The 24,787-nt window shown below is 41.4% G+C and overlaps 1 protein-coding gene across 12 annotated transcripts in view; it reads left to right on the top strand.

Annotated features, from left to right (window-relative positions):
- PLCH1 (phospholipase C eta 1) overlaps positions 1 to 16,338 on the top strand; it is a 151,342-nt gene extending 135,004 nt beyond the window's left edge. For 9 of the 12 annotated variants that reach the window (XM_048505201.1, XM_048505198.1, XM_048505203.1 and 6 more), the window contains 6 exons: positions 632 to 716; positions 1,576 to 1,722; positions 3,516 to 3,595; positions 7,040 to 7,099; positions 7,617 to 7,965; positions 11,155 to 16,338. In XM_048505201.1, coding sequence (XP_048361158.1) covers positions 632 to 716; positions 1,576 to 1,722; positions 3,516 to 3,595; positions 7,040 to 7,099; positions 7,617 to 7,965; positions 11,155 to 13,223 — 2,790 coding nt within the window. In that variant the 3' untranslated portion in view covers positions 13,224 to 16,338. The remainder of the gene's footprint in view (positions 1 to 631; positions 717 to 1,575; positions 1,723 to 3,515; positions 3,596 to 7,039; positions 7,100 to 7,616; positions 7,966 to 11,154) is intronic. The other 3 variants (XM_048505206.1, XM_048505205.1, XM_048505204.1) reach the window with 1 other exon arrangement.
- The last annotated feature ends 8,449 nt before the right edge of the window (positions 16,339 to 24,787 follow it).

The following is a 24,787-nucleotide window of genomic DNA, read 5'->3' as shown; positions in this document are numbered from 1 at the left end:
TTGTATTCTTCTCTTCTGTTAGTGGAAGCAGATATTTCCTTGTCTTCCCCCCAGAAGTCTTCTGTGACCCTTGAAAAGGCACTGGTAGGGGGAAGGAACTCATCCCATAAACTGTATGGATTGGAGGTCAGCAGTGAGGGGGAACAGCTAAGACCACCCTCTCTCCCTCTTCAGCTGACAAAATGGCAGTAGGATACAACCCATAATGAACAGAAGTGGTAACCATCAGCTTAAAGAAATACTTGCAGTAGTAGCACAACAGAAATGTTCTAGAATTTTTTAATTAAATGTATTTATTTTATAATAATATAATTTTATTGTCTTATATTATTATTCATTATTATATGTTTATTAAAACTAATGAATCTGAACAGCTAAAGGAATGAAGGGCTCTTGCCAAAGGAGTACATCTGAATACATGGATGCCTTTCTAGTTTGTTCCCAGAATCCTGCTGATTACTTTTAGTTTCTTGCTCTGGGAGACACTTGTTTAGTAGGTGGGTGGGTCATGGTTTGGCTTTTCTAAATTCAGACCACAAGCTAAAACTATTAATGTCCTGCTCGTAATCTTATTAATAGTTCAATATTTGAGATTCTGGATTTTTTGTGTTTTAAAAAATGTCTTGAACAGATAATCGATCCATTTGTTGAAGTGGAAATTATCGGGTTACCAGTTGACTGCTGCAAAGACCAGACCAGAGTTGTAGATGACAATGGTAAGAGATGAGGTCTATGGCCCCTTTTTGCCTGACTTTCTTTATTATCCGTTTGTATATATAAAACAGAACATAGAGCTTCATGGCATAGGTAGGGCATTTTCATGGTGTATCCACTGCCTACAAGTATATGGTCCATAGGAATTTGGCTCTTGGTATTTCCATGTGAAGGTTTCCTGTTCCACTGCCTTCCTCAAACTGCAGTTTCTCAGAACTGTTATATTAGTAGGAGAAAGGACACCACCTCTCTAGTCAAGCAACTGAACTCCTTGAAATTCTTAAGAACATGGCGACATAAGCAGTCATTAGCTGACCTCACACTGACAACTAAGTGTCGGCCCCCTTCCTGTTGTGAATGTTGCCAGATAACAGAGTTTCATGATGATTCTTGATAGGCAAAGGTGTCAGATTTGTATATTTGGATTTTTTGCATGATCCTTTATTTAAAAAGTTGATAAAACGGTGCTGTAGGAGCAACATAATTTGTGAACTGTCCCTGCATCATTTTGCATTTTAATTATTTCCTGAACCCCATAGGTAAGGGATGTGGTAACATTTTCAATAATTTGTTTGAGTTTTAAATCATGAATATCCAGTGATACACAGTTTTATGAACTTGCAGCAAGCTTCAACAAGTTGTACATTTTTGGTGGTAGATGTATTCCACAGACATTATTTGGCCCAGAAGAAACAACTTTCCTATTACCACAAGATAACTCTTAAAGTTTTAACGTAGACATCCTGGGTGGTTTGTTCAGTGAATGTCTAATTTCCCTCCAAAGGTTATGTGATGAGAATCTGCATGGATGGCTACATCCTGCATTCCCCAAAACTCATGTGTGTATCCTTTACTTCTCAGGGTTTAATCCTGTTTGGGAAGAAACTCTCACTTTCACTGTCCACATGCCTGAAATAGCATTAGTTCGGTTTCTGGTTTGGGATCATGACCCAATTGGACGAGACTTTGTTGGACAAAGAACTGTGGCTTTCAGCAGCCTGATGCCTGGTTAGTACTCTTTCCTTGTCTTGGCTTAAAGACCTATTGTGTGTGTGTGTGTGTGTGTGTGTACATTAAAGCATCTTTCTGAATAATTCAGTTATAATAAAGCCTTATCACCTTTGTTAAAAAGTCCTGCTTGAATAATTCAGTTTTGCACAGTTTGTGGAATGCATTCTTGACCTCATAAGGTAGGGGTCATGACAGAGAATGCATGTTTATGGGCAGTTGTTGGTCTTGTCCATTTGCAGAATGGTGCTGCAGAAGGCCTGCTCAGATAAGCAAAGCTGGCCTGGTGGAGCATAGGAAGTGAGGCAATCCAGCAGATATGAGTGTCCAAAGCCATGAAGAGTATATGACCAATACCTGGAACTAATGCCAATAACTGATAGGCAACCAATGGAGCAACTGCAGAGTGGAACTAGTGAGCATGATCTGCCCAGCTCCTGATAATAGTCAAGCTGCAGCATTCTGCAGCAACTGGAATCGTTGAGGAGAGACCAATGTATAGTGCATTGCAGGTCAGCTGTATCAAGATAGGGGCTCATCTTCCAGGCTAAACTAAGTTTGTGGAAAGCATTTTTTGCAGCAGCATTAATTTGCTTCTCCAGTAGTAATGTTGGATATACTATCATCCCTATGCTCTTGACTGTGTACACAAGGGTCAAATGAACTTCTTTTAAGGTAGGAATTACAATGTTCTTTAAGAGTTTTAACTTCCTAACCAGTATTACCTCCATCTGATCAGGATTTAATTTTAATTTATCCGCTCTTATTTGTTTCACTATAGCAGGCAGGCAGTAAGTAATTCAGGATCTCTGTTACATCATCAGAAGAGTTGGACAAGGAGATATAGAGCTGATTGTTGTTAGCATATTGGTGGCAGCCAACCTCAAAACCATGAATGATTGTTCTAAGAGTTTTATATAGATGTTGAATAGAATGAAGGATAGGACTGTGGAGCTCCATAGAACAGGCCCTACAGTGATGAGAACTCATCTTCAACAGCAGACTGTTGAGTCCTGTCAGTGAGGAATGCTTTGAATCAGTCCATCCCATAATACCTACTTCTGCCTCCAAACCCCTGAACAAGATGGCATAGTCCACTGTATTGAAATCTGCAAATAAGTCTAGTAAGAGTAACAAGGAGCCATGACCAACGGCTGCATTCAGGTGGAGGTTATTGAAACCCCCAGGGCTGTTTCTGTCCAGTAGCCCAGCCTGAAACTAGACTGAGAAAGGTCCAGATCAGATTAATTATCCAAGAAGCCCTGGAGTTGTAAAGCTATTAATCTCTCAGCCACTTTGCCCAGAAAGGGTAGAGTAGAGACTGGGTGTTGATTTGCCACATCATTTTTCTGTACTTGAGCTAGGAGCTAGGAGTGATAGGCATGAAGAAGGTGAAGTACTGAAGTATATATCTACACTGGAGTTGGAAGCTGTGAGCAGACAAGCAATGATGATTGGTGCACTCTGAATGGAAGGGGGAATAGAAGGGGCCTTTCTAAAAAAAAAAGGAGTTTACGAGTGAACACTTTAAGACAAAACAACATGAAAACATAAAGTTCTAACAGCAGCAGCACAAGGATAGTTGATCATAAAATCAATAATACAAGTCACCATAAAATAGTCACACAGGGCTTTGCAGTTTGATTCATTGTAAGGCAAAGTTTTGGATTCAGTGACTCCCTTTGCCAAGCTGAGTCCAGCGATCCTTCTGGCTAGTCTTCCTAGACCTATGGGTAGAATTTTGATTATATAAAAATGTGCTTCTGTTGTTTTTTTTAATGCACTTTCATCAGGCTACCGTCACGTTTATTTGGAGGGACTGACTGAAGCCTCTATATTTGTCCACATAACCATCAATGAAACTTATGGAAAGGTAAGAGGGAGCTATGGGTTTTCCTGCATTCATGCTTTGTTAGAAACTACTCTATTGAAAGATTATCTAAATACCACCTGTTTGAACTATAGCTATGGTTATAAACAATGACCTTCCCAGAGTGGCTGATAAAATATGTTCTAGTTCCCACCCCCCACCCCCCAAAATAACACAATCGATACTTCTAAAACTGTCCTACATTATAAGAACAATTAAAGAAAAGACAACATATTAAAGGAATGTAGCATTTTAAAAAGGGACAAAATATTTTAAGAAGCCACATGAAGTTTGATCATAAAACAGGTGTTCTCCAGTTCACTCTTCTCATTTGAAAAGCCAAGGAAATTCCTATTTTTCACCTCAGATAAAAGCTGTTGGTCTATGTTTTTAGTGCCATCCCACATGCCTCCGTGTGTAGTCATTCTTGTTCTTCACATGTCCAACATCACAGTCAGGCCTGGCTTTAAATGCAGTGCAAAACAAACAATAGGAATTTACTTGTGCAGCACTGCACGTGGTAACCTCTTTATTTAAAGAAGGCTCTCGGCCATTGTGCATGCAATGTTGATGAACAATCTCTGTGCTCACCCAGACAACAAAATCCTTGGCATGCTAACACTGCACATGTAGACCTTGTGAAACCATTAAGCTGGTGATGTTCAGTGACATACATGTTTGCTTGTCCAGTGTACTCTGTCCTAGGAGCATTGACTTCAAGCATCTGCACATGAGATGGCTGAATGAATTCCATGTCTTCAGGCTTGCAGCATCATATTTTTCCCAGTGCTGAAAGCTGTCCGCGAATAAGAAACCAGCAGGCAGACCTAGAACTGTTGTCTGTTTTGTGCCAGCTTTTTTTTTTCAGGGAATAACCGAGGAAACCCTCAACAAGTCATCTCCTAGAGTAGACTCATAGTCTGAAGTGGTTCCAACTCTTCTACCATCTCAGCAGTCTCTTTCCCCTGCCTGTTCCCATCTTACCATCCTGTATGTATGGACCCAGCCATTGCTGTTTGTTACTTCGCTAGTCAGTTGCTCTCGTCTCTTGTGGTTTCAAAGCTGAAATGTCTTGAGTTCACATTTGAATTATTTCATATCAAAAGCTGGACTTCAATACCATCATAAGCATAATAGACAAATGGATTACTTGAACTGCATATGAATATGACAGTGTAAAGCGATATGCAGCTCCGTGTTTCACATTAAATTGCCCCCAGTTCTCAGCAGTGATCCTCCTTTCCCCTTTCAGGAGTCCAACTTCTAAAAACACTGGCTTTTTTTTCTCCAGGCATTATGTTTGCTTGTTACACCTTTCCCTTTTGAGCCGCACTGCGATGCTACAGAATAACTCAGCAGGGTAATGGGGAAAAATGGAGGTAGTGAATTACCATGGCAGAAAGGGATTCTACACTATTCTGAAAGTGGAACTCAGCTCCTCCCCACCATGGCAGCCATGGGAGAGGATGTCCCAACAGATGCTCCACCCCACAACCAACCTCTCCTTGACAATGAGTTATGGTCAGAATGAGCATGACTTCATGTGGATATTGAGGCCTGTCTGCAATCTGTGCAGGGAAAAATCCCTATGTGGAAAGAGCCTTCAAGTTGGATTCATCATTTTCTTGTTTTGGAACCTGACCCTAATTTTGTCTGTTCTGGTTTATTTCACCTTCAGTGAGCAAACAGCAAGCAATACTGTGTCAAGTTGCAGATTTCCCAGGTTTATTTTGTCATCAGTCTTCCTAGTTTACAGTCTATTTCATGAGATATTGGTTTCTTACAAAGATATTACTGGGAACTACAGCATACCGCTCAGGAATCTTGCTAGATCAAAGCAAGAGATTTGCTAGACATTGGGTTGCATTCAGACTACACTGGCAATTTCCATTGATTCCTCCTTCCTACTACAAACTTCCCTCCATGTCATTCCTTCGGGGGCCCTCGCCTCCTGGAGCAGTATCTCCTGAAGATCAGTGGGCTGCAATGGAAGGTGTGGAGGCAAAAAAATTCCATTCTGCCATTGGAAATCACATAAAACAAGACTAACAATTCATTCCCAAACAATTGGGTTTAGAAGGATAACGTTCTGTTGAGGATTGCCCTGTGAATGAACTTAAAGGCTCTAAACATATCCACTGTGCAGTGCAGTTCTGCTTAACACTGCACTGTAAATATCTCAGTCCCAGCAGTGTACATCCTGTTCTGTATTTTGGAAAGTTAGCTGACATTTCTGTTGTGCTTACTCATCTCCAAGGAAGTTGATTTAAGGGCAAACACTTCTTAGTCATTTTTCAGCATGAAGATTTAATAATGTTTCTAGATAGCATTAAATAACTTTGAATCATGAGCTCCCTCCCTCCCCAGAAACCCAGAGCTGAGTCAGCAACATGAGCCTCTGTCTGTGTTTTGCCTAAATAATACAATTCAGATTGTGGCGGACATGGTTTGAGTTGTATGGAACAGTGTTTGGCCGCTAGACTGAACGGAATGCTTCTATTTGTGTGTTTTTCCCAGCGTTTCTCTCCTATTTGTTTTGAGGTTGGGGCTGCTATTTTTATTGTTGTTCTGACTTATTCCTTTGACTAACTGTTTTATCCTTGGCTCCTTTTTGATTCCTGCAGTGGTGCTGCATGACATAAAGCTCTGATGTCTGACTCAGGGCCTCACTGAAATAAGAATCAGATAAATGGATACCAAGAAGCAGCAAATAATCTTCCAATCTCTAGATTTGGAAAGGTTGTCAACTAAAATCTACAAATGACAAAAAAAAAAGGAATGGTTTGTTCCTAGAATGTAGGGTAGATTATTTCTTTCCTTTTCTATAAAAGGCATCATTATGACCCACTTTGGATCCTGGCTGTCTTGTAGCTAGAGAAGAGCATTTCCATTGTAGGAAGATAAATACAGATTAAGGAGATGAAAGCCCTTTCCTAGCTGAGAAAAAAAGATCAGACACATAACAAGGTGCCTGAGAAGGTTATGCAAAGTATTCTTCCTTGACTGTTTTGCAAGGGACTGGCTGTTCCTGGGAATGGCCTTATTATTTACTAGGTAATCTCTGGGAGCTGCTTTCAGCATTAGGGGTCAATTTGGGGGCCATTTAATGCTGGGACTGTTGCTCAGATGTGGTCATTCGAATGTGGCAACACCAGTTCAGTTACAGTCTTCACTTTCCAGCAGCGATCCATGTGAGTACAGTGTTACTTTTTACTGTGCTCAAGCCAGCAATGATCGTGAATGGGGGATGCACCAACTCAGACGTTACTTTGTACCCAGGAATCCTCGGGCCATCCCTTGTGAAGGAAACAGCAGAAACATTCCGAGCAGCCCTGTGATTCAAAGACATATCTACAACAAGCGCTTGAAAAAGATTGTTTTTTTTCTGTGACTGCTTTGGAAAGAAAAAAAAACCCGCACAACATGTTTGCTTTGTTTGCCTTTCAGTGGAGTCCCTTAATCCTCAACCCCAGTTATACTATCATGCACTTTCTAGGAGCCACAAAGGTAGCCTTTATGTAGCATGCACTTCTGCATTTGCAGATATCTTTGATGGAACCGTTCCAAACCGCATGATCTGTAGCTAGCGTGTCACTTCATTTCTCATCAAGATGTTGATACCTTGAGCTGCTGCTTTGAAGTGGCCCATGTCATAAAGCTCCATGCCTCTGGGCAGGACAGCCTTTCGCCTGAGGCATTTCTTGCAAGCTTGTCATGTGTGATTAAGAAGCCTCTTATGAAAGGTCCTTTGCCGTCATGGCAGGCTGCCTTCCAGATGAGGAGGAACTCTTTCACATGCATGCATGAACTCATGGTGAGCTGTGCCTGTATTTTCATAAACAGATTTTACATGTGGGTTTGTTTTGCTTTAATATTTTTATTCCTTAGTTTGCTTGGGGTTCCTTTTCATTCGTTGCTCAGATAATGTATGTAAGCATCAGTTTAGGAATGCTTTTCTACATAACAGTTCGTATTTCCAAAAATCTGCAATATATCTTCCCCCCCCTGCTTTTTAATTTTTTAGAACAAGCAGCTGATAGGACTCCGAGGGCTTTTTAACAAGAACCCCAAACATAATTCAGTGGAAAACAGCGGTCACTACGTTCGGAAAAGATCGATTGGGGATCGACTTCTGCGACGCACAGCCAGTGCTCCAGCAAAAGGCAGGAAGAAGACCAAACTGGGTTTTCAGGAAGCCACTGATCTTAAAGAGAGTGTACCTGAGGCAAGGGATTTGAAACCCAGGGATGGGGTTTTAAGACGTACCAGCAGAAGTTTACAAGCACGTCCCATATCTATGCCAGTTGACAAATACCTTTTAGTGGGTTTACAATCAGAGGATCAAGAAGCGACTAAAGCTGAAAATACCTCTGGTAAGTGGCCTGCAATGAGATTTTCGTACCATTCATTTTGAGAAGTCTTCTTAAGTTCAGTTCGCCACCCTCTACCAATCCGATGCACCGTCACTTGGGGATCAGTCTAGTTGAATGCGGCAGGACTTTCTTCTAAGCAAATGTGCATGGTGTTGTGCTGTATAACTCCAAAACTCATGTGAACTGCAATGTTGATCAATATTGATCATTTCCTTACCTCTCTACAGTCCATGACATCACATCAGGATAGCAGGGACAACAGTGATGGGCAGGTAGCTAACTATTTAAAACATGCATGATAAAATGACATTATAAAACCATTAAAATCAAATGCTATCCCAAACATATATCATTAAAATAATGTTTTAAAAGAGTGAATATGTACAGAACAGTTAAATTAGGCACAGAACAGTTAAATTACATACAAAACATTTAACAGTTAGGAAGAAGAGCTCACTGAATGAATTCCAAGCAAAACAAAAAAAGTGTTCACCCTCCTGGCAGAAGACAGCAATAGATGGGGACAGACAGATCTCCCTGGGGAGATAATTCCTGAACGTTGTCCCTGAATTCAGAGACCCAGTTTTCTGCAAAGAAGCATATGGAGCTGCCAGTCGGTTTGTGATTTGGCAGAACTTTTCGCAGGCGGCCGTTGTCATAGACGATTGTCATCCATGTAAAGCTTATGTGTGTGGCTAACAGTTATGGTGACCCCCCCTCCCTCCGAAAAATGGCTGTGCAAAGTGCCGCCACTATATACCGAAAGCATTAGTTTATCCAATCAGCAGCTGTTCGGTGGTTATTGCTGATTCACAAATTGCTGTGCAGTTGTGGGGAAAGCGGAAGCATTTGAGTTGCAGTTTCAAAAGCTCCGCAAAGCTTTGGCACAGGCAAGGATCTTGGCTTGCTAAGAGACTGTCCTGTATTATATGTTGGGATATGCGTTGTGCATAAAATCAAAGAAAATGTGGGGGTAATGAGCATTGCAAATACTTTGTTGTCTCTCAGGGTTGTTCAGTTTATTCAGCTGGCCCGAGTCCCCAGCCTGACTAGAGCAGGGGTCTGCATCCTGTGGCTCTCCAGATGTTCATGGACTACAATTCCCATCAGCCCCTGCCAGCATGGCCAATTGATCATGCTGGCAGGGGTTGATGGGAATCCGTGAACATCTGGAGAGTCCGTGAACATCTGGAGAGCCGCAGGTTGCAGACCCCTGGACTAGATCCTAACAAGGAACTTACTTCGCCAGCTTTGTTCTACCCCACCATGTAAATGGGATTTTGTTTTGCTGCCACCAGCGTGCTCAGTTTTAAATAGAATCTTGTTTAGAGATCTGTACCTAGGGACTTCAAATAGTCTTTTACAGCCTTTTCTTCAAATTAAGTCATGGACATGGAGGAAGCCTTGAACATCTGACTTGTTCAGATCCAGGCAGGTATTTTCCCACTCTTTTTGTTGGCAAGTGTGGGCACATTAAGACTTTATGTGGGCACAGACATTCTCAGAACATTTAAACATTGTATTTTCAGCTATTGATTACAAATAGAAAAAAATATATAGTGGAGCAAAAAATTGTCTAACTGCTACTGAACGAAAAGGAGAAAATGCACAGTAAACACATCCTCTCTCCCTAGGTTTCAAATTTACCACCCTATGATGGTGAATTAAGAGGTGGGCAGAATAATCTTCAAGTTTCCCCCATTCCTCTTTAAAGATGTCTCTTTCCCAACCATTCCTGGCTTCTTTTCATGGGGTCTTCCTTCCATATCAACTCCCAAGTTCTCGTCTCTCTCCTTCCCCTCAACTCCAACTCAGCCTCCCCAAACCTCTCCTAGCAAAGGATGCAGTTTGTTCTGTAGGTCATCTGTGACTCCTCCTATCCTGCCTGGTGGAAAACTACTAGCTTTTGCAATGCTCCTGGAGACATAATTTATTAGATGCAGACTGTAGTGCCACAGGGAAAGTTTTATTGGATACCACTTGAACATGTAAACTGACTACCTGGCAGACTTTAAGCTAGATAGAGAAACTTGATCTGTAACCTTCTGTGTACCTAGTTTTAGTGTAACCTATGATTGTCCAGAGAATGCATATTAAATGTTTGCTGTACCTAGTGGTAATATTTACAAAGGTACCTGTGAGTGAGTTTAATTTCACACAGGTGGAAGCAGGAATTCTCTCTTGAACTTCCTGTGTGCATTAGAGCCTGCAAAAACTGTACCTCAGTGACTTACCAGCCTTTTGATTGACTGGTGAGCATCTGTCAGTGGATCTGGCCTTCCTGAGATTCTACTACATTAACAGTTTGCAGGAGTAGGTAGCCTTCAGTGAGCATGATAATGATCAACCTGTTTAACACAAACTAATTCTCTTAGATCTTAGCAATGTAGACACAGAGATATATATCCAACTGCTCGTTTTATGGCAGAAGACTTTGCCCCCTGCTTCTCTGCCAGATTTTTTGCTGACATCCCCCCCCCCCCAGCATTTTGCCCCAATTCAGTTTATGAAGAGCCCTGATTCCCTGAGATAGAATTTCAGTGACCTCAGTTTGCTGCTCAATGAGAGAAGTGGTGGGACATAATTTATTCTACAAACTTCGCTCTGCTCTCTGTTCTTTGAGTACAGCTCAGCTTGCCTATCTATGGACTTTTAAAGATTTCCAGTCATTTGAGGAATTGTTGGGATTTTAAAAAACCAGAAGCTTTTAAAAAAATATTGCTCCAGACCCAAGTCCATAATGCATGGAGTCCATCTATCAGATGTGTAACTGAAACATACCTCTTGTTTGCAGATGGTGTTTTAACAGAGTTGTTTTGTTCTATCTTTGTTTGCCATGCTTCTTTATAGTACAAATCTGAATAGGAACACAACTGAAGGTAATGCCATATGTCCAAACTATGGTACCTCATTGACATTCTTTACAATAAACATTACATCATGCCCATGATGTAATGAAACATTAAAGAAAAGCTTCAATGATGTGCCTGCAACTATATTTTTTCCCATTTCTTCATATCACTTGGATAATTTATACTAAACTTGCACAACCCCATAATTAAGTCCTTTCACGTATTGTGACTAATTTTGCATTTTCCATTTGTCTGTCTCAAGGCAAAAGTTATAAGTGGGTAAGAGAGAGAGAGAGCGCGCATTTCTTCTAACCAATTTATTTATTTCATTTAACAGAAAGCAAAAATAATACAAGCAAAGAGCAAATGAATGTAAAAGAAGCAGTGTCTTCTTGCATTGAGAAAGTTTCATCTTTTACAAAGTGTGCATCTCCGCCTAAGGAGGTTGCTTCCAAGACTGGTCGCTGTGCAACTTCCCCTGTATTTGAAAAACCAGCATGCATAGACTTCGGAATAGCTGAAACCTATTTCTCTACCGAGTATTGGAAAAGTAATATTTCCCGTGAGACTCTTCATCCAAAAGAGGGACTTGAGAAAGAAAAAAATGAAGCCACGTATTGTATGCCTCAAAAGACATCTAAGGATGCTGTATTATACAATGAAGAGAACAAGTCCGTATCAGGAATTCCTGTTCCTCGAGAAGAGCATGATACTGAGAAGTCTCATATCGTTGTCCATAGTGCTAGAAGTACTTTAGCTGATATATCTGCTGTTACATGTGATTATGTCAACAACTTTCATTCCACACAAGCCATGCAGGATGGTGACATTTCATACCTTATTAATGAGGTCTCTTTGACTAATGAGAGCGATGTGGGTAGTTCTGTCTCAGCCCTGATAGACCAGTTTGATGTTACAGATAAGCAAACTAATTTAACACTTGGTTCAAGTTCTCCTGGCACAAACAAAACGATCAGTAGTGTGAAGTCTGTATTTCTATCACCTATATTACCAAGTGATCCACATACAACGTTTGACCCCACGGCTCCCAGAAAAACTGATGATGTGTCATCATATTTAACATCACAAGTGACTTCGTGCTCCAGCCCAGAAACAACCGAATGTTCTCTCTTTACAATTGTCCATGAGGCCTCTCTTTCGCCATCTTCCAGTCAAGAAACAGCAGGCAAGCTTGCTTGTAAGGATATAGCACACTGTGTAGGAGATACTTGTGCAGTACTTTCTTGCCTTCCACCTGCTGGTGAACTAAAAGCAAACCCCAAAAGGAAATGTGGGACAAACTGGGACTCTCTTGGTAATAGCACCTCCTGCCTTTCTGACAATTCAGACTTAGAGGACGCTACGGTTGTCCCTTTCACATGCGTGAATTCTACAGGAAGCAGTCTAATGGAAGTGGATGGAGAACTACAAGATCTCTTGATAACTACATATGAATATAAAAGAGAAGATATGAGCCAGCTTGCTTCTCCTATGAAACTCAAGTCTAATCATGATATTCTGACCTACCAAGAGAGACTGGGTCAGAATATAAACAGGGAGAAACTCTACAGTGCTCACATAGGTGAGGCTATCAAGTGTAGGAGTGAGAACAGTCAACATTTTCCTCCTTCAGAATATCAGAGGGTTTCTCTTACATACAAAAATTATTTGCAAATCCCAGATACACAAAACAACTCCTTAGGCATCTCTCAAAGACCTAACATGGACTCCACTCCTATGTCCTGGAATGCTTTACCGTATACTTCTACTGCTCCAAAACAGCCAAGTCCTTGCAAATCCAAAAGTCTTGGAGACTTAACCTCAGAAGATATATCCTGCAATTTTGAAAGCAAGTACAAGTACATTAGTAGAGGTTTTATTACATCTGGCATGAGAGACAAGATGGTGGCAGCTCTGAAGGCAAAGAAACCACAGTCTTCAGATTCTCTGTCAGAACAGCTGCGAAAACTATTGTCTTTTGATCAAGAAGATGGTCGGCAGTCATTTTGTTCTAAGCAGAATGACGATTGCCCTAAAATGTTGGTCCGAAAGCTGTCATCTAGGAGTCAGAGCAGAGTGCGTAACATCGCCATTCGTGCCAAGGAACGGCAAGAAGCCAACAAGCAAAAACTTTCCAATGCTAGCAGCAATGTAACAGGGGTAGTACTTAGAAGTAAGCCCTCTGTATCTCCACACATGATCAATAGACATTCCACTGGCTCTTACATTGCAAGCTACCTGAACAACTTCAGTGCAGAAGATCTGGAAGGCCGAGGTGTCCCAGAAGGTGCATGTACGTCTTTGCACTATGGGTATAATGACCGGTTTTATACAGATGATTCTCTTCTGGAAACAAAGCCAAGTGATGATGACAAACCAGAAATTTATTTCCTTCTGAGACTGTAAATTGTATAAATGTATATCTTCATTGTTTACACGCTTTCTCACTGAATTGTTATCAGTAAACAGTGCAGCCATTAGCATTTAAATTACTCAGAAATGCATTTTTTCTTCTCCTGTTTTGCATCTTGCCATGAATTTATGTCTCCATTTCTTTCAAAGTGTGTGTAAATAGAAGCTGTAAAACTTTACGTATCTGTACTTCCCTGTTTTGAAAACATAAGGCATTAGTCAAGGTGTGGTTGTTTGCATGCAGTCATGATGTCCTGTATTTGAAATATATATACAACCAACAGTTACCAACCAAAAGTTGCAGACTTTTTTCCCCTGTTTACCCAAATCACTTAGCTACATTTAGGACTTTTTACAAGGGTCTGTCTTATGGCCACTATGATTAATTATTTTTTTTTACCACTAGTTAAATTTTTTTTTGCAATTACAGAAACTGTTAAGAAAGTGTCCTTGGAAAACTGCTGTAATTGCTTTGTTTTACCAGATGATCATAATATCAAAAATGATAGGAAACTAAGTGGTGTGCAAAGGTAAAAGCAAAAGTCAGATCCATTCTGTAGACTTATGATCTGTAAACTGAACAGGTAATGAAACTGAATATAAATTTTACACTCAGCATTGTTTATTTGTCTTTTGAAATTTCAAATGCAGATTCTAATATTTAAAGAAATAATTGTAAGACACCCCCCCCCCCCAAGTCAAGTGGCCATTGTGGGTTTTCTAGGCTGTGTGGCCACGGTCTGGTGTTTTTTGCTCTTAATATTTCACCTGCATCTATGGCTGGCCTCTTCAGAGAATGTCACACAGTGAGATGTGTTTTCAAAAGATGTCAACCATAGGTGCGGGTGAAATGTTAGAAGCAAAAACAGTCAGGCAACAACCATGCAGCCTAAAATCCCTAGAACAGTCAGTTGATTCCAGCTGTGAAAACCTTTGACAGTACATCAAGGCCAGAAGATTTAAAATGCCTTCGTTGCTGATATAAGGAAACACTGCCAATTTCAGTGGCACATTTAATTTGGTTCATATATAGAGTATCTGATAACCACCTGGACCATCATGTGAAGGAATTGGACCAGCATGTGAAGGAGCTACCTTTTTTTCCCTCCAGTGTTACCACCTGTTCTGCATGTGTAGTGGCAATCATACCCCACTGAAAAGAAAGAAAATGATCCACTGTTCACACAAAGATATCTAGTGCATGCAGATCCTTGAAGACTTTTGCATCATGCATTCTATTTCACTTGCTTGCTGGATTTTTTTCCCCCATCTGGATTTTTCAAGAGCTCCAATCTGCATTGTCAGTTTATATCACTAAGACTGGTCGTGGTTTTATATCCTGTGATCTCCGTGCCCTGTGAACATTTGGTTGATTTGAAACCAACATGGTTGATAAAATGTCCTGCTATACACTAGAGTAGCTGTCTTAGATGAATGCCTTCTAAAGTGCTGTTGAGGTACTGCCTTCTCCATTTGGGTGCGTGGCTGTGCAAATTATCTGTTCCTGGGGGACTACAGGGTTTGCTCCAGTCATCAACAATGAATTAAGGACAAGCTCTTTTTTAATTTGTGCTAAAAGAAAATGTTTGTTTTCTGTGATTAGAACAGCCCTGTAGCAGCATCTAGTGACAGAAATCAAACACTGAAATCTAATAAAAAGCATGGAAAATCTGACTTTCCTGTGTTTCCCCCATTCCTGAAAGGGAAGTTAACTTTTTAAAGCGTACAGGAATTCACTTTAGTCCAGTGTAGATGAAACCTTCCCTGTCTCTGAACTATACTTCACAGTCTTCCTTTTTTCTTGTCCATTCTGGCTGCTAATGAATCTATTTATTATTACTCATGGTTGAAGGTGATAGGGAAAGGAGTTTGTAGGAAAAGAGAGAAAGAAGGATGGTCCCAAGCTGGAAAGGCAACCCTATGAGTGTATCCTACAAAAACACACTCAATTCATTATCATCTGGACACTTGTCCCACAGCAGTTTTAACATTTTTTGGCCTCTCCATTAATTATGAATCTTAAAATGAGCATCAGTGAGACAAGGAAAAATTATCAGGGAAGAGAGTGTGTTCTGCATTCCCTCTCCTTCAGTTGTATAAGTAATTAAAATGGCGGGAACAAACTGATACATAGCTAAGCCATATTTGGTCTACATGTAACAGAAAAAAATATCTACGCTTTTACCATCCTGTAATTTTGAGACAAGGGCTTTTCAATTTAATTCTCAAAAAAAGTGATTTTTGTTTATAAAAAAGGAAGTCTTCCCTGCAGAATAATACAGCTTTGTTAAGGGGGATTGTTTGGATGTTGTGAGTTTTTCAAGTTGTATGGTCATGTTCTAGTAGTCATGTTCACGATTTTGCAAAACAAGACAGTAAAAGGAACCAGAGCAGGCTGGGTGGCAAGGTCAAGAGAGCGAGGAGCTGCTAGCCCACCAGGTTTCTGTCCTCTTTGGCAGGGGAAGGTACGCGATGGCGTTGCGAGGGGCCAGAGCTCTCTTCTGACCCCTCTGCTGTCTTGCTGAATGGTGGCACGGAGCGGACCTCTTGCGCTGACCGTGATTCCATCCTAGGTCAGTCTGGTGAGGCCTAGAACACGCAGTTCAAAAGGAAAGGAAGCAGGATCGGTCCAACCAGCAGTGTGAGGAGCAGAACTTGTGAGCGGGGCAGGGGTAGGCTGTGTGTTTGTGTGCGAGAACCCACAAATGGCTTCAGAAGCTGCAGAGAAAGCAGAAGTGGGCAAAGGAGGCAGACTGTCCTGCCCCCAAACCCCCTCAGCCCTTGGCAACAGAAGCTGGCCGTGAGCCCCTCGCCCCCTTGACCAAGGCTCGGAGGGCCAGCTGGCTGTCCTTCGTCCACAGCTGTGGCCAGATGCAGGTGAAACATCGGGAGAAAGTACTACTGGAACACAGCCATACAACCCAAAAAACTCACAACATCCTAGTGATTTCAGCTGTGAAAGCCTTCAACAATACAGGAAATGTTTGGTTTGTATGATTTTTTTTTGTTCACTGTAAAAGACATGTACCTTTTACTGCCTCTTTTTTTTTGTAATACAGGACATTATTTGTATCCATGGAAGAGCAACATTAAAACACATTTTTAAGCACCTAAGTGCATGTTTTTTTGAAGAAGGAACAAAGTTGAATGGGTCAGAGAAGTGAATGGCAGTTTATCATAGCAATCCTTTTCTTGTGGGTCATATTTACTCCTCGTGGAAATGACATTTCCTGCTTTACAAAATGAACAATGCTTTTTTTAATCATTCTTAGAATCATAGAGTTGGAAGAGACCACAAAGGCCATCAAGTCCAACCCCCTGCAATGCAGAAACACACAATCAAAGCATTCCCAACATATGTTCATCCAGCCTCTGTTTAAAAACCTCCAAAGAAGGAGATTCCACAACTCCCTGAGGCAGTGAATTCCACTGTCAAACAGCCCTGACTGTCAGGAAGTTCTTCCTAGTGTTTAGGTGGCATCTCTTTTCCTTCACCCTGAATCCATTACTCCATGTCCTAGTCTCTGAGGCAGCAGAAAACAAGCTTTCTCCCTCTTTTTTAAATATTTGTATTAATTTATCAATCTATTGATTATTATTTTTTAAATTAAAGAAATAAAGGCCACAGGCAATAGAAATGAAAAAAGCGGGAAGTAGTTGGCAACAGGGAGAAGGGTGAGGGGGAAGTGTGCAAAGCAGCATGAGGGAGTGTGTGGGGGTGTGTGCGTAAGACCCAGCAGGTTGGCTGCAGGCAGAGGGAAGAGGTCCTGGGCAAAGCTGTGCCCACTGGCAAATCTGTCTTGCTCTGGCAGTGAAGCAAAATTATAAGTGGATTTGCTTGCCGCAGAGATAGTGGAAAGTGAAAGTGAAACAAACATCTTCTGCAATCAGCCTTTGTGTTTTTTATTTTAAAAAAACTACTACTACTACTACTACTACTACTACTACTACTACTACTACTACTACTACTACACTCCAAGGTAACCCAAAGTATGTTACAATGACAAGCTGAATTTGGTAACCTTTTTGTGTTATTACTCTTGCTGTTAATGTGGACTGGGAGAAAAAGGGCATATCAGGCTGACCACTGAGAATCCATACTGAAAACCACCCTGGCTTTCAGTTTTTACCAGGCATTGCTCACAATTTACAACCTATCAGCTTGGTTTAAAAAAGGAAAGACTACCTGGAACTCTTCGCTGATGGCCAGTAAAATATTCCAGGAGTTATAGGACCATAATAGAAACCAAGGGATGACCTAAAAGTACATTGTGTTCTTGTACAATATTTGTCTAGACTTTGTTTGAATGAATAGGCTAATATTTGTCTTGAATAAGGACCATCTTACAAGAGATAAGTCCTAAAATCTTGAAAGACGCTTCAGGAGACTGAGACTAGCCTTTCATTGGATTTGATGGAAAGAGATTTAATGTGTCTTTGGAGCTGTGAATCAATGGCAAACATATCATTCCTCTGCAGAGTTTGACAGCCTTATAGGATTATGGGCTTCTCATTATACAAAGCCAGCAATAAACTCCCTAAGCCCAGTGATATATCTTCAAACACTGTGTAAGAACAGAAGCATTGTAAAAGTTCAGTTTTGGACCATACAGCCTTAATAGAGGAAGTTTATTATTGTGGCTCTTAAAAGCTGCATTCTTGTAACTAATTTGTGTTATTTGACTTGTTAATTCTAGAGTCTCCTCCTGGATTTCAAGCTGCAAGATCTAAATACAAATCCTACTTCTATCCTGCACCAAATGCTTTGAAGTCATTATCTCACTCTGTAGTTTTCCAGGGAAATGACATTCAACGAACTGAGACCTGTTGGGGTTTTTTTTGCTGAAATACCAACCCTGTTTTAGGATTCACTGGTGTCAGAGATTGAATGATCAAAAGCTCCTTTATGCAAATCCTAAAACACACCAGCCTTCTTACTACTATGCCTGTTTTGTATGCAGACAGAATTGTCTTGTACGGAAGAGCATTCAACCACATGAAAATTTGCCATTATCTTGCTCTGGGCATTATCTCAGTGGTAACTCAGGTCAAGGTGATGAGATGTCTGACCACCTCTGGTACAGTATAAATGAAAAACACATTGGAGGCAAATCAGAGGTCACAAACTTCTGGAAAGAAAAAGCACAATGATTATAGTTGAGGGTGGGGAAGACAGTTGGCTTGGGCAAAATCCTCAGGGAAATTTACTGATACTAGAGTGGATCCAGCCATGCATTCTTAAGGAGCCTTTTTGAATATCAATGATTGTTCTTCCAACAGAAGAACCACTTATGAAGGTGCTTGGATTGAAGGAAAGCTTCAGATTAGCCAAAAGGAACAAGACGAGGTAAACATATTTAAAGAAATAAACAAACTTTGCTCGTTGGAGTGGTAGGAAAGATAATATCCACTCCACTGACTGGGAACCAAAGAGTTTCATCAGAGGCTGTACATTTATTTTGAATGTTTGACCATCTATTCCTAACACAGATGTTCATGTCATCTGGCAAGCATCTGTCTAAATACATTCTACAGCAGATGGCCTTAAATGTACTTAAAAATCCCAGTAGTCCCATGGAAGTGCAGTAGTCCCATGGAAATGCATATGCAGAAAATCTTTCCCATTGCCTGTAAGATCCAGTGATGAAATTCACCTGAAATGCCATACACCAGGGGTGCCAAACTTGCGGCCCTCCAGATGTTCATGAACTACAATTCCCATCAGTCCCTTCTCACATGAGCATTGGCTATACTGGCAAGGACTGATGGGAATTGTAGTTCATGAACATCTGGAGGGCCATGAGTTTGACACCTGTGCCATACACAGACCCCACCCCCCAAATTGTTTTAATGATTATTACACTTCCAAAAAATTTTTTTGCTTCAGTGTTTATTCTCATTTTTATCATGGTACTGACAGATCCTTTATCTTCCATTTAGTTCTCTGTTTGCCAGTTGTGAAGGTGGACATCTGCTGTAGAATACATTCTTTTGGTATGGGGTAGTTTTTACTTTGTTGAGAGGTGGTAGCATTGCATGCATGGAAGTGCCTAATGACAGAGGAACATGCTCCACAGCAGAGGAGCCAGGTGGCTCTCTCTTGCTATCTGCCACCGACCTTGGCGAGCATTAGCTCCAAAGACTGTTTTTCACAACCTCTTGGGGAAAACGGGAGGGGGCTGTCAATGGGGGATAAAGGGAACTGTGAATGCCATCAGAACTGGCTTTTCCAAGTATGGTGCTTCAATACCTCTTCAATAAATGCTACTGATCAATATTTCAGAGTCCATTCATTGGCTTAAGGTTCCGAGACTTAACACACTGCAGAAGCAAAAGAAAGGCTGATCCCAGCCATTCTGTTCAGAGAAATGGTTAACATTCTTGTTTGTTTCATTCATTATGAACTAATAAACCATACTCGTTATACAGTAATGCTGAATAACTGATGGTTCTATTACTTAACGGTGGAGGAAAGTACCTGTCACAGTTGACTTATGACAACCCTACATGGTTTTCAAGGCAAGAGACCGTCAGAGGTGGTTTGCCATTGCTTGCCTTTGTGTAGTAACCCTAGACTTTGGTGGTGGCTTTTCATCCAAGTACTATCCAGGCCCATCCCTGCTTATCTTCCAAGATTGGATGAGATTGGCTACCCTGGGCCATCCAGGTAGGGCACCAATAAATGGTCTTCAAACAGGAAACTACTGTCGGATTCAAGCATGACTTAAGGTGGGTTGTACCAGGGCACAACCACTATGTACATACATAAGGAAAAGAGGTAAGAAGTGGGCATGTTTGGATTAAGGAAGATGTGGCCACAGGATAAAGCTGTTGTCACCAGCTTGAATGGCTTGGAAAGGAAATTAGATGAAAGAAGATGGCTTTATCAACAGCTACTGGTCAGTATGACTAAATAGGACCTCCGTGTTCAGAAACAGGGCATTGAACAGTTTCTGGGTGGAAAAAAATGGAGGACCGGTTCTCATGAACATTTGGCTGACCACAACGAATATCTAGGTCCGGGGTAGGGAACCTGCGGCTCTCCAGATGTTCAGGAACTACAATTCCCATCAGCCCCTTTCAGCATGGCCAATTGGCCATGCTGAAAGGGGCTGATGGGAATTGTAGTTCCTGAACATCTGGAGAGCCGCAGGTTCCCTACCCCTGACTAGGTGGAAACAGGATCATGGATTGGATGAACTATCAAATTTAGTAAGATTTCTGCAGGGCACAACTTTGGTATGAAAACTATTTCTTCTTATGCTAGGAATAGGCTTAGATTACTTCCTCAAAGATTCTTGTATCTTTTGCAATAGCTTCCTAGCAATAAATGAAGTTCTTGTTAAATTCAATACCCATAGGGTGACATTTGATGCGTGTAGAAGCATGTTGTGGTTAGGAAACCCAAGCATCCTTGAGTCTCAGAGGAAATACAATATGACCAAAAGTGAATCAGAATAATAATTAAAAAACACCACAGGATAAATTAAGTCTGAAAGTAATACATTTTGATAATAATGATGCTGGGATGTGAAACTGAATAGCAATTTAGGAATAAAAACCATTATGAAGTTTTGAGAGTAATTACTTTACTGGCATCTGTAACCAAGAAAAAACGATGACGTTATACAGTGTTAAAACATGAAAATACTTGGAGTTCATCTTAAGCAGATCTGAACAATTAAGTATTGTGCTTAATTTGTTCTAGTACTTTGATGGGAAACCTTGTGCTTCCAGGGGAAAAAAAAATTCCTGAGATTAGAATGACAACTTCTCTCTGTCTCTCTCTCTCTCTCTCTGTCTCTGTCTCTCTCTCTTTTCTATAAAGCTGGGGCAAAAAGAATATTCTTTTGGCACTGGGGATTGATCTCATTTTCTCATCCCTTGCAGACAGGAACAGACATTAATGGTAAGGTTGAGAATTGTGCAAGGGATTTGGCAAATAAGAAAGATGAACTTTTGGGAAAACCTTGCCTGGCCAAAGGAAACCCAGTACTATGTACTTAGACTGGCAGCAACCCTCCAGAGTCTCAGCTGACTTGGGGTGACCTTATAGGGTTTTCAGGATGTGAGATGTTCAGAGGTGGTCTGCCATTGCCTGCTGCTATGTGAGCTGAGAGAACTGTGACTGGCCTGGGTCACCCAGCAGGCTTCACATGGAGGTGGAAGGAATCCAACCTGGTTCTCAAAATGTCCCCCACTCCTAATCACTACACCACACTAGTTCTTTAATTTGACAGTTACAGAACAGCAAAAAGGACACACAGGGAAGAACTGGGAAGGAAGGGCTCTGTGAGGGTCTGAAGTTTGCATTTGGGGGAAATCATCCTGCTTTAAAGCTTAGCATTGCTCCATGTGGGTGCTTTCTTGCTCAGTTTGTAAGTAAGTACAAAAGTATGGCAAGAAGAACAGAAGAAGAGTTCTTTTACATCTTTTCTCAATTGGATTTTTACATCTTTTCTCAATTGAAAGGAGTCTCAAAGCAGCTTACAATTCCTTCCCTTCCTCTCCGCACAACAGACACCTTGTGAAGAAGGTGGAGCTGAGATAGTTCTTTGAGAACTGTGACTAGCTCAAGATCACCCAGCAGGCTTCATGTGTAGATGTGGGGAAGCAAACCTAGTTCACCAGATAAGAGTCCACCACTCGTGAAGCCATGGAAACTAGATTCTCCAGATTAGAGTCTAGTGCTCTTAACCACTTCACCACAGGGTCTCAAGGATCCTTTACCATGCAACCTTCTCTAAAAGTTTGTCTCTAGAACTTCCTGCCACTTGAGAAGATGGGCAGCATGGCACAATATGTTTTACAGAGGTAAAATTTTTCAGTCACTGTGGATCGCTAGTGAAGATAACAAACTGAATTGTCAAAGGCTTTCACAAAATGAATTCTGTGTCAATTGGTTATTGTGGCATCATACCTTTTCAGAATCTTGATTATTGCAGTTGAAAATACAATTAGTAAGCCCTTTACAAGTGTTAATTAGATCTGCTTCTTATGTTTCCCACTGCATGATCCTCGATTAGATTGGAACTTAAGTTTATCCTTCTCTTGTCATCTTCCATGGTTAAGATTTGTCTTTGCCCTCTCTGAATGGGCAAGGATTTCTCTTTGATCAGTTACTGTTCCAAACTGGCCTCCACCACACTTCCACACTTCTGTGGCTTTTAGCTTTAAGCATAAAGAATTGCTGTGAAGGTAGAATCATAGAGTTGGAAGAGAGCCCAAGGGCCATCAAGTCCAAGCCCCTGCAATGCAGGAACACATAATCAAAGCACTCCTGACAGATGGTCCTCCACCCTCTGTTTAAAAACCTCCAAAGAAGGAGACTCCACCACACTCTGAGGTATAGTACATTCCACTATCAAACAGCTCTTACTGTCAGGAAGTTTTTTTCTGATATTTAGGTGTACTTCATGCATCTGACAAAATGTTTTCTGACTGACAAATGCTTGCGCTTGAGTACATTTCGTTAGTATTTGCAGTGCAGCTGGATTTTCCCTTTAATTCCTGTTAAAGTCTTTTTGACCTAATAGAAGCCAGTGTGCTTTCAGCGGCAGCTATCTTCTTAGTGCTTGTCAGTGTGTTTCTAGATCCCCCTTTGCTCCTTACTCAAGTGCAGGAGTCTTGAAACTATGGCCCTCCAGATGTTTGTGGACTACAATTCCCATCAGCCCCTGTCAGCATGGCCAAGTAGCAGGGCTGATGGGAATTGTAGTTCATGAACATCTGGAGGGGCATAGTTTGAAGACCCCTGCTCAAATGAAAGAATCATTCCTGACTTTCCTCTATTTCATTGGAGTAGGGGGTGAATCCATGAAAAAGCACCCATCCAGAAACAGCTACATTCATCACAGAAATATCGAACCTCATGAAAACTGGAACCTCCCAGGGTTTTAGGAGTAATTCCACTTTCCCCACCATGGCAGCCATTTTTTGTGTTTTCTACATCCCAAAAGTGTCAGCAAGCTGGAGATCCTTGACAGACTGAGATTGCGGAAAGGAAGCAATGGAATGTGCTGTTGTTCTGCAAAATCTCTGGATTTCTGTGCCCACCTGCAAATTGTTTAAAAGAACGAAGTGAAAAGATTGCCAAATTATGTGCCAGCCTCACTTTTCATTTAATGCATATATTTGCTATTCAGTAGCTAAAAAAACTAAAAATCACAGAATAGGCAATTACTCCATTTCAATGAAGAATAGCAGTTTGCATGCTATGTGAGAAGCCAGGTCTAAATTAATTTGTTGGCGCTCTCTGAAGAAGCTCATTAATTCAGCATCTCAGCCATATTTCTAGCAAATCTTTGTAGTAGCACAAGCGGCAATGCTGGCACAAGACCGAGCTAGTATTGTTAAAATGTTCCTTTTTCTGTTCTGACAGGATATGTCCTGGTAAATAAAACTGGCAATAGCAACCATTTCACGTACAACATACTCCATAAGGAAACTGAAATTTTGCTACATAAAATGTGCTGTTGAATAGTTTTTAGACTTTTAATTTTTTTTATAAAACATTCAAAAGTAAGAGTCTTATAGAAAGACTTATAGAAAAACAACACATCAACTTATACCAATTCTATTTCAATGTTTGTCAGGTAGAAAATTTAATATTTGTGGTGTCTGTCTCTCCATCCATCCATCCATCCATCCATCCATCCATCCATCCATCCATCCATCCATCCATCCATCCATCCATCCATCCATCATCCATCCATCATCCATCCATCCATCCATCATCCATCCATCCATCCATCCATCCATCCATCCATCCATCCATCCATCCATCCATCCATCCATCCATCCATCATCCATCCATCCATCCATCCATCCATCCATCCATCCATCCTCTCTCTCTCTCTCTCTCTCTCTCTCTCTCTCTCTCAGGATGTCAGTACAGTTTCAGTCAACAGTCAGCTTTTGCCACAGACAAATACTAGCAAAGGAACTTAGTTACTTGCCCAGTCGCCCGAACATCCTGTGCTGATCCCGCTGCCATGCAAACACCACAGGAGCTGGGCTGATTTATTTTTCCTGCCTTGCCACTTGCTCTCTCTACCCCTGCGTATGCCTCCCTGGTCTCCCCTTCTGACATCACGGTCCTCTCCCCACACACCGGTGTCTTAATGTAAATACCCACAGTCATATTCTTCAAAATACACATTTGCTTTTACAATCTTGCCTGCCCATGATCTCGGCAAGCTGCAGGGCTCGCTGGTCATCTAGGGTCTTGTCACCGCCTCCTCCTCCACTGCTGCCACCCCCATTTCTCCCCATCTCAGCAAACAGCAAGCTGGGCATCATCCTGCTGGAGGGGCAGGATAATGCCTTCCTCCTCCCCCTCCTCCTCCCCCTCCCCCTCCTGTGCTCGGATCAGTGGCAGTGATGGGGGGGCGGGGGAGCCAAGGCACAAGAAAAGAAGCTGAAGTGAATGGCCAGGTGGTGGCAGCAGCAAAGGGAGCACCCGGCAGGGACCTTGTGGACAGTTGTAAATGCAAATAAACCAAGCTTGTGCAAAAGAAACTGGAGTACTTCATCCCGGTTTTAACTTGATTCCTGGA

This window comes from Sphaerodactylus townsendi, linkage group LG08 (assembly GCF_021028975.2).
Source record: "Sphaerodactylus townsendi isolate TG3544 linkage group LG08, MPM_Stown_v2.3, whole genome shotgun sequence".
NCBI lineage: Eukaryota > Metazoa > Chordata > Lepidosauria > Squamata > Sphaerodactylidae > Sphaerodactylus > Sphaerodactylus townsendi.
This window is presented reverse-complemented; position numbering and strand designations above follow the sequence as displayed.